This window comes from Xiphophorus hellerii, chromosome 12 (genome assembly GCF_003331165.1).
Source record: "Xiphophorus hellerii strain 12219 chromosome 12, Xiphophorus_hellerii-4.1, whole genome shotgun sequence".
NCBI lineage: Eukaryota > Metazoa > Chordata > Actinopteri > Cyprinodontiformes > Poeciliidae > Xiphophorus > Xiphophorus hellerii.
In genome coordinates, this window is record NC_045683.1 from 34,359,596 (window position 1) to 34,370,516 (window position 10,921).

Here is a 10,921-nt window from a genome sequence, read left to right on the forward strand (position 1 = left end):
CAAACTCGGATACGGTTAAAATAAGTAAGAAGTTTATTTGCAGCAGCAGGAACAGACAGGACAAATGATGGTAGGAGATGAGGACCAGAAAGTGTTTGCACTGATGGAGTAAAAGGTGAGTGAATAAATAAGGCGACTGGATGGGAAATCAATAAGTGGGCGCAAGGGAGGTGGATCTTACTGTTGGCCAAGATGAGGAAAATCCAAGGAGGGTCTTCTATCCCCTCAGACCAAGACTGCAAGCGGGGGAGCGATATGAGGATGGTGTTCTCTGAATGATGTCTTCATGCATGAGTGAGAGTGGAGGGCGGCAGGCTGGTGAGCAGGTTGTTAAGGATCCGGAGCAGAAGAATCAGGATAGTGAGCAGGGAGCGAAGGAGGGTAGATCAAGACGAGCCAGGAGGGTCGGGGAATGACTTTGGTAAAACAAGACCAGGGAGAACCAGCATTGGTTCTGAGAGATATTGGGCCGAGAACAAGGATTTTGAGTACACAACAGGAAAGAGGAATCACACAATCAATCAATCAGTAAAATTCTTTTGTATAGCATATTTCAGCATCAAGACATTTCAAAGTGCTTTACATCATAAAAATACAAAATCATAGAACACACAGTCAAATATTGAAATGTTACATTTTGTCAAATGCCATCATTACACAACAGATTATTGATTGTTTCATTGATTATGTTTGAAAAGCAACTCTAAACAGGTGGGTTTTTAGTCTAGATTTAAAGGAAGTCAGTGTTTCAGCTGTTTAGCAGTTTTCTGGAAGTTTGTTCCAGATTTGTGGTGCATAGAAGCTGAATGCTGCTTCTCCATGTTTGGTTCTGGAAGACCTGAGATGTCTGGAAGGTTGATACAACAACAGCAGATCTTTAATGTATTGTCAACATGGATGTTGAAATCTCCCACAATTATTATTATTTAATTATTTTATAATTATTTTTGTCAGAAACATAACATCAGTGTTATACTCAGTGATAAAGTCATTTACTAATAGACCTTTAGCTGATAATAATCTTATGTTTAAAAGAGCCAATTTAAGTGACTCGGTGGCAGATAGCTCCTGAATTTCCAGTTGCTTTAGACAGGAGATGAGACTGAGGTTTGAATTGAGACAGCTGTATTTTGTATTTCTGTTTTTTGTATTTCTTTTTAGTGATTCAGACAGGTACTGTCCTCTTTTGCAATGCCTGTGGGGGCCAGACACATTCTGGAGGAAAACAAGTGTTTGGGACAAAATGTCTGGGTTTCAGACCTTAGAAACGCAGAGTGGTGGATCCTCTGGGGAGTCAGAGCCAGGTGGCTTAAATGAACTAAAGTCTGCTGTGTGAGCACTAAGAATACAAGTACTGAGAAGAACTTGTTGGTTCATTCCATCTCTAAATTTGAGAAGCTCAGGTCCTGAGAAGACATTTCTTCAGAGGTGTCTTGTGACTTCATTGAAGTAGCGGGAAGGCGGAAGAGGGGACAGACCATTTGATCTGACTCCAGTTGATGTTTTGTCAGTTTTTTGGAATAATTTGTTCCTGATATGCGGAGGGTTGCATCCTAATCAGACGTCCTTGAGCCAGTTCTTCTGCAGGATCACGTTGTTCTTGTTGATAAAATGAAAAAGGTTTCCAGTGAGTAGCTTTATCCCATGTTTATTAAGATTGCGTCCGCCTCTTCCAAGAAGGTGATAGCGCTGCCAATACATCCAGAGGTTATCAATGAAGGTCACTGAGCTTGCAGAGCAGGTTTTAATCAGCCATTTGTGGCAATCTGAAGTATTTTTCGTCTCCCCATCGAGTTGATGGAATCTGACCAGTGAGAAATAACTTCATTTTTAGATTTCCAATAGTGTTCAGAAGAGTGCTAAAGTCCTTTTTCAGAATCTCTAATCTTAGCTTTGCCAGATTATTAGCACCAACATGTGCAACTAGAGTTTCAATATCCATTTGATCAGTGGTGAGAGAGTGTGTTTTTTTGTTAAAGGACATCACTCTTGTTTTCTTGGCATTGCAAAAATGACTGATTCCATTTACTGTCTCATCTCTGACAATGAGCACTTTTGGCATACCTTTTGTTTTCCTGGTAGTCGCTTTGGGGGGTTGATGTATTGATCTTGCTCCATACCTGTTGTTGTTTGACGGCAAGATTTCCCAGAGAGGTTCCTGCTGAATTGCAGAAAATCTGTTTTTCAGTGGGATTCCCACGGAGTCAGAATGTGTTGAGGCTTGTGCTGTCACTTTGTCCTTGGAAGTGGGTCGGTGGAGCCGTTTTGGTTCCAGCTGCTTGTTTATTTTTCTTTAGTGGAGCAGGTGTTGAAGTTGAATGTGGGTTTTGGCTCGCAGCTGATTCGTCTAGGTGAGAGGTTCTCCCTGTTAGTCGCCTTCAAATGGGAGACTTCTTTCTGGCTTAGTTCCCAGAGAGTTCCACGGTGAGCTATTTGGTGCAAGGCTCATGACCTCACCGTTGATTTGAGGAAGAGTTGCTTTACTTTCACAGGCAGGATTTATGTAAAAGTTCACCTCCAGCTGTTGAATCTTCATTTCTATTGACTGAAGTTGTCATATAATACTGATCTGGTCATTGTTTTGAGTCATTTGTAGAGTTGAACCTGGGTTGACCTCTGCAGATTGGAGCTAATGTCCCCAGGGTCGGCCAGAGGCATCTTCCCCTGATTCAGCTTGGAAGTGGAAAAAGTAGAGTTAAAGTTCAAAGTAAAAAAATCCCATAGTCCTTCAGTTGGAAGTAATCCAGTTATGATGTCGACAATGTAATTATAATTATGAAAACTGTGACTTTAAAATAACTCATAGGCAAAGTTATTAGTAAGGACTAGAGAGAGCAGGATGAGCTGTTCCTCCTTCAGCTGACAGAGGATGCAGTTGAATCTGCCACAGGAATCCTGGTTAGTCTGATGACCTGCAGCTGGAGCTACAGTACTTCTGACTGACTCACCCTGTAAGAGAAAAGGTAGGACACACACAGCACTCAGCTCAGTGGATTCAACAGGTTCACATTGAGCTTTACAAGCAGAGCAAACACTGTGGCTTTTAAACTTAACTTATACTTTGATTAAGAATTCTCCCAAAAAAACATGAGTCCCCACAGGGGTTCGATATAAATGCCAATACAGATGAGCTATGTGTCCAGTTTGAGTGACAGGAGGTGCGTGCCGAGGTAAACTTCAGAGACTCAGCCGTGGCAGTGCACTAGGCAATTAACGCGTAGAGATGCTGATGGTGTGATTGGTGTGCTCTCCTGACTTCGTGCCCTGTTCAGTACATCAAGTAAAAGACCCATATTTCAGGAACAATTCTGAACACCTAGCCTGGCGGGGGTGCAAGTAAAGCCTGATGACCCGCCATGCTTTTAATACACTTTGGGACATCTTCCTTCATATCGGACAGAGGGCTAACCTCTGGGCCTTCAGCTTCCTTCAGGAGCAAAAGCTTGTAGTGGCTTGCTTCTTTTAAATTTTCACACTTGGGATTCACAATAATAAACATACAGATGTTTATGGAGAATACTACAATTTAGTTGGAAGGTTTGTGCATTTATATAAATATTACTATTTTTTGTGTTCCAGGGTGGTATTTTGATACTGACAGGACCATCGGGCTCTGGAAAAACTGCGACGGTTCAAGTTCTGTCTACAAAGTTAGGTGTCAGAGTTCAGGAATGGACTAACCCTGCAAGTGCAGAACCGTACTTGAGCAGTTTGTCTGGTGAGGAATAAGCACACAGTTTTGAGATTAATAAGGGTTTGATTGCTCTACTGTTAATATGATTTTGTCTATTGAGAAGGGCTTAGTCATTTCTCTCTTTAAAAGAAAACAATGAAATAAGTCTTAACAATTAGATATTTTTAAAAAAAATATTTCTCTTACACCATTTTATATCATTTTATATATTTATTTTTTTAAATCTCTGCCAGAGGTATAAATAAATATGTTCTTAACTACTGTATCTAACTTACACATTTTTCTGACTGATGACTTTGTTCTGAGTGCCATGCTTTGGTTCTGCTATGGCTCTTTGTCTCTGCAGCCACTTGATTTTTTGTTCAATACTTTCAATGTTCAATACTATTAATACTTTATTGAATAACAGCTCCTTGTAGTGGATGTTTTTCAATGAAGCACGGATGGTTTATTTAATAAATATGGCATTCTGAATGACTGCAGTATTTATGCATTAATCCTTTTACATAATATTTATGAAGCAAGTGCTGATATTTTAATCCACACATTGGTGGCTTGCAGATTAGACAATGCTAGTATATCAAGGTGGTCTTTAAAAAAAGCACACAGAGTATGAACCCGTCTTTTGGGAATGATTCTTCTCTGCCAGCAAAATGCTCAACACAACAAGGACACTTGTAATCCAGCTTATATAAAAACAAAGAAAAAATTATTTTTAGCCCTGCGGGGTGGGGGCAAGTACAGTCTGGCTTATAATACATTTTGGGAAACCCTGATGGACCAAACCCTGATGGACCAAACCCTGATGGACCAAACCCTGATGAACCAAACCCTGATGGACCAAACCCTGATGGACCAAACCCTGATGGACCAAACCCTGATGGACCAAACCCTGATGAACCAAACCCTGATGGACCAAACCCTGATGGACCAAACCCTGCCCTTTTCCTCCAGCTTTTGAGCTGTTTGAAAGCTCGCTAGCTTTCAAACGGCTCAAAAGCTGGAGGGGACACTTTCCCTTTGTTAGGAGTTTTTCATCTCTCATAACTAGTTTCGATCATGAGCATCTAACACACCAGACTAGTCTAAAAAGATTTCGAAAAGACTCGGAGTACCCGCTTCACAAAATGGTTTCAGTAGATTTTCCCAAAGCCTCAGAGCCACCACCTGAAAATATGGCAGTAGATAAAAGGTTTTCACTACTTTGTATGAAAAGTTTTCACTAGTGCATATGAAAGGTAGAGCTTTTCAGCAGTGAATATGAACCATTTTCACTACTTTGCAAATCTGTATAACCTACTGATTTGCCTTTCAGTAGGTTATATGAAAAGCAAATCTTTTCAGTAGTTTTCAGTAGTCTTTGTGCAAGGCTTTCAGAATATATGAAGGAGTTTGATTTCTTGCGTGTATGGATGCTAATTCTAAATAATATCCATGGTAGCATGCTTTTGCTTTGTACTGTGATGCTGGTTCTAAGAACAGTTTATCTTTCTCCTGCAGAATGGAGATCACAAGGCTTGTCTTGCAGCTCTCAGTTGGCACAATTTCAGGAGTTTCTTCTGAGAGTTAACAAGTACAAATGCCTGAAAATGAAAGGTGAAAGAGGTGCTGCAGAGAAAAAGCTCATCCTGGTGGAGGTATGTACAGTATCTTCAACTTGCTTCAGGTTGTCTGTTTCTACATTTTTTTAGTATTCTTTGACACAGTGCGAGATTTTGAAAGTAGGTGTTAGGCAAACTTTAACAATGACAATAATTTCAAAGTAAAATAAGCATTCTATAAAGTTAAAATTCTTTAGTGGGTTTTGTTTTCTCAATTTCAGATCAGCAGTAATTGGGAAATTGAAACACTTATTACACTTTCCAATCTAAAGCACACAAAGCTTAAAAGAGGATGGGTGGGACAAGTCTGTTACTCGTCATTTCTGTCAAGCAAAAGATGAGTATCAATATTAATAAATAAGAACACAGTGTTTCCCCTAAAAAAGTTTAAGAATATTGAAATACTGTGTGTCATGGTTTTACGTATATACTAATTAACAGACCCAATATTGGGTCCTGCAGCACTTCTGCTAACAAGACCAATCTAAGCATATGCTATACAATAATCAATATAGGCATATTGCATATCTATGTAAAGAGCAAAAGCTCATCTAAATGATAACAAAATTTTCTACCTTAACACCCAGCTCAATACTAAGCATTTTTTATTTTTTTAAAATATAATTAGGCGCTAAATAGATGCTAATGACTCACACCCAGACTCTGCTGTTTCCAACAATACCAGAATCACCATGCTATGTGCAAAACTCACTGAACCACCAGCCAAAGACAAAAAACCAGCTAATTTTGTAGCTAATTTCACAAAGCTAAAAACATAAATTCAGTCCTACCTTTTTTGTGTCGAGGTCATAATCCATATTAGAGTAAATATTTCCACTCTGGTACTGTAATCTATTGTCCTTGTGTCACACTGATGTGATTTCTCACTATTTTCAACTTTTCTGTCATCATGGATACCGCCTATATACTCAAACACTTCTTTTGTTAGCGCACAGCTGGAGCAATGAATGATGTTGCTATGGGATTTTGTAATCCCCCTAATTCTATTGGCTGTTAGATATGTCAATCATCCAAATCAACCAATGGGCTGCAGAAAATCTGCCCTGTAGGTTTGGTTTTCCGACTCAATGCTTTTATAACCAGAGTGCCCAGGACTGTGCTTTTTAGTAGTAATTCACTCTTATATTGTTTAAAAAATCACTGTTATTAATTGCAAATAATATTTACAGCAAGATATAGGTTGGGGGAAAAAAAGTAAATAAATAAGAAAAAGAGAGAGAAAATTGTAATTGCTCTCATGGTGCCAAAATGTCCAAAAATGGCACATTTGGAATACCTTTCTAAAATGTCTATGCTTAATTTTTTTTTGGAATGAAATTTGGTCCAGTAATTGGTCACCTGTATTGTGAATTGCTAGAGGTTCTGGGTTTCCACTTAATGCTTTTAAGGAAAATCCACGTTGTCGTAAGGGGAATATCGGGGCAACATTTTTTAAATGGTGCCACATGACCTAGGCTTTAGCAAGCACACCAACATGCAGAAGACTTGTCTGACGGTTCACCTTGCTAGGTAGCTACATTAGGATCTTATTTTATTTTTTCTACCCCCAAAACTCGTGCAATATTTTCAAATTGGACCCTCATTATTAAATAAAATAAAAAATAAACATAAGTTAATTAATTTTCTATTGTATCTGGGTTTACATATATCTTAAGTACATCCATACACACTCACTCATATGCGTTAGCCTCAATTTACATATACACAATGGTGCTGTTTCTCACCCATATTTCTATATCTTGAGATTGATCTCCTTATGTTTCCTTTTAAATTCTATTAAATTTTGACTTTGCTTTAACTCACTTAACTTACTCCATAATTTTACACCATGAATTTAAATACAAAATCTGTTTCTTGTTGTGCGTATATTATGGCTAATTACGTTTGAGTAAGCCCTTAAGTTATATCCTACTTCTCTTTCAAAAAATATGCTCTGTATGTTCTCAGGTAGCAGTTTATTTGATGTCTTAAACATAATTTGAGCAATTTTAAATTCCACCAGACCTTCAAATTTAAGAATTCTAGATTTTAAGAATAATAGGTTTGTGTGCTCATAATAACCAACATTATGGAGGATTCCAATGGCTGATTGCTGTAGGATACTTAGTGGTTATAAAGAGCTTTTGTAATTAATTCCCCACACTTCTGAACAATATGTTAAATATGGCAAAATCAGAGCGCTATATAGAATATGAAGTGATTTATTATTCAGAATATGTGTTGCTTTAGCCAAGACTAATATGCTACTACTTAGTTTGTTCTGTAAATGTTTAATACAGGGCCGTGCAGAGACCTTTGGAGGGGCAGGGGCTCAAAGTTAAAAAGGGGTACATTGAACAAGATTTTAAAACATTGTACAACATAGCAACAACCTATGCTAATCAAGAATGTAATATTTAATCAGATCATACTATCATTGTAATCATGTCAGGACAATGCAAAGCAAATGTAGTCTATGTTTTCCCCAATAGGTATAATCTTGCTCTTTCTGCTGCTGACGGAGCTGGAGGGCTGTGTTGATCTGAGACTGTAGTTTTGTTGGGTTTGTTTCCCAAAATATCTTTATTGGAATTTTAGCAGTTTAGACTAGCAGTTTAGAGAAACAGCTTGAACATTTTGCAAAGTATGACAGCAGTAGTAGTAATAGTAGTACTGTACAAGTCAAAAATAAAATACAAACAAAAAAACAACAAAATGCCTCTCACAAGCCTGGTTCTAATGCAACCCATCACATAATCCACAAATCATCTTTATATTGAGATATTAAATTCAACAGTGTATGTCCTCTGATAGAATTGTCTTTGGGAACTGCAGTTAACATGTTCTTCAGTCACTTGTACTGCCATCCGAGACGTTCAGGTCAAGGGATATACATAATGAAGGGATTCCAGATGAACTCAAACAAATCCTGTTTGCCCTTTAATACATATGTAATCTTTTCCAGAGGGAGGGCAGATAACACCTGCTGCAGCCATTGGTTAATATTTTATTTAATGCATTCAGCTGAGAAAAAAATAGTACATTTAGGATTTAATTAGGAAGTTTGTAAAAGTGCAAAGAATCATCTTTACAGTTTGATTGTTGTGTTGCCATGGCTACAATATGGTGTAATTTTTGTGTGTGAGCTGCACAAATATATCACAGCAGGAATCTACGTGGAGTCTCCCGGAAAGCCCTATGCCAGTCCCCCGATGCTTTTGGGACATCTTGATTTATTTCATTGTGGGATGTTTGGCTTTCGCTGCAGTCCAAATAGTTGGTGCAGTAGTTTTGCTGATGTTTGTGTGATATTTTGTGAGCTCCAAATGCTATGAGCCAAATCTTTGCATTAGCAGTTTAGGGTTAGGGTAGGGTTAGGCTATTCACAACCGCTCACCTCCAGGCCAGAACCCGTCAGCAGGGGTGTGAACCGCCTGGTAGTAATGTTAAGGTGAAGCAGAGAGCGAACAGCGAGCTGGCGGTACCGGGGCTTTGAGGTGCGTTGTGGTGACAGACACAGTACCGTTTCTCTATATCAGGATATCTGATTCTGACCCACAGCGATGGGACCGACTCAGGCTGCCTGCAGCGAACTGGGCATTTAGTCCAGCACTGGGGCAGCCTGATAAAATTAAAGTCAGAAGTTTTCTCTGCAGCTAAATCATCTGTGTTGGGGGGATTGGAGGGGGCTTTCCAGCTATTACAAGGACAATTACAAAAATAAATAGAAACGGTTTTTCTAACTTCCACACCAGACCTACGGTTTTATTCACAAGCAAGTCTATGTATTTTTTAAAAAAAAGTTCTTGCCCATAATTTGATAGTTAGAGGGCGCAGTTCTGCCCCCTTCTCCTCACCATGGCCCCGGTGTCTGAACAACATGGAGCCAGAGAAACTGAGAATCCTTAGTCATTTTTAGACTGAAAGCAGCCAGACTGATTTATTTTGCTAAATTGTTATATTTAGCTAAATATTACTGTTGAGGTGCACAAGCAGGCTTCCTGCCTATCTATTTATTTAGATAAATAAATAAGAAAATTAAGAAAGAAAAAAACTCAAAAAGGGCAATGGGGACATCAAGTATTAAAGGGGCGGGGGCTCCCCCCACCCCACTTTGCTTATGTCATTTATATACAAATTAAATCAAACTGGTCCCAGTTCTGACCCTTGAGGTTCCCCACACACAATCTCCAGACAATCAGATTCAATATCTCCAATCTTCACAAATTGTTTTCTGCTCTTTAAATACTGTAAATCCACATCCAGTTCAAAATTACTCCCCGAATTCCATAATGTTCTAATTTCTTAATTTATTGTATCAAAAGCTTTCTTTAGATCTATGAATACCCCTAAAGCTAATTTCTTACTATCTGTTGTATTGGTAATGTATTTTATTAAGTCAGTTACAATTAGTGATGTTGACCGATTTGCTCTGAATCCGTATTGATCACTGTTGAGTCATGCATGTTTGTCTATTTTTAGTCTCTTAAAAAGTTTTTCTAGAATTTTAGAGAATTGAGGGAGAAGAGAAACAGGCCCTTAATTTGTGAAGAGGTGATTATTGCCAGTTTTATACATTGGTTTAATCTTTGCTATTTTCATTTTGTTGGGAAATTGTCCCGTTTGGAATAATAAATTACAAATGTAAGTTAATGGTTTAGAGATCCCCTCAACTACCCTTTTAGTTGTTTTCATGTCTAGATCATCACTGTCAGTGGATGCTTTACTTTTATATTTATTCATAATATCAGTGATTTTGTTGTATGGAGTTAAGATGAATTGAACTTGTATTATTCTCAACATAATTTAGATGAGTGGCTGTTTTTATCTCAGGTGTTTTTTCTGCTAAGTGAGGTCCCATATTCACAAAATTACTATTGAATTTATTTACAACATTCTTTATATTGGTAATATTCTGGTCATTATCTAAAAAATACTGCGGATAATTGTTACTGTTGGAAGTTTTCCTGATAACACTATTCAAAATATTCCATGTTGCCTTAGTATTATTTACTATCCAATAATTTATAATAATATTCCTTTTTACATGACTTTATAATATTAGTTAACGTATTTTTATCTTTTTATATTTATTTTCTGATTCAGTAGTTCTGTGTTTTATAAATTCCATAAAAAGTTTATGTTTTTGCATGCATTTTGTTTCCTTTTGTAATCTACTGCTCATTTTTTGCCTGCTTTTCCTCTTGTGTTCCTTAACTGGACAGTTTTTATCATATAATAATCTAAATATTCTTAAAAATTCTTCATATGCTGAATTTATATAGTTCTATAAATTAATCCCCAGTCATATGTCAGTAAATCAGCTTCTAGGACCTTCAATCAATCTTTTGACTTAACCCATCAGTACTGTGATCTGATGTTTTGATCTGTTTTTTGCAGTTACAGTCATAGACTGTAAACACTGGTAAACAATCAGTTATGTCTAAAAATGCAACTCAAAGATATTCTTTTTTTCCATGAGTATTTTTATAGTCACACATTCAAAAATGTTATCCATGACAGTTGACATTGTTTCTATCATCTTATAATTAATATTCTTTTTACAAAAAGAGCTACACCACCCCCATTTTTGTTTTCTCTGTTTTTACAGACCATTTCATAACCA

At 37.5% G+C, this 10,921-nt stretch overlaps 1 protein-coding gene across 7 annotated transcripts in view; it reads left to right on the forward strand.

Annotated features, from left to right (window-relative positions):
• The window catches only part of rad17 (RAD17 checkpoint clamp loader component), a 46,472-nt gene that overhangs the window by 12,644 nt on the left and 22,907 nt on the right, over positions 1-10,921 (forward strand). For all 7 annotated transcript variants that reach the window (XR_004341093.1, XR_004341094.1, XM_032577527.1 and 4 more), the window contains exons 5-6: positions 3,580-3,718; positions 5,195-5,331. Coding sequence is in view for 5 of the 7 variants with exons in the window: in XM_032577527.1 (XP_032433418.1) it covers positions 3,580-3,718; positions 5,195-5,331 (276 nt within the window). In the remaining 2 variants the exon portion in view is untranslated. The remainder of the gene's footprint in view (positions 1-3,579; positions 3,719-5,194; positions 5,332-10,921) is intronic.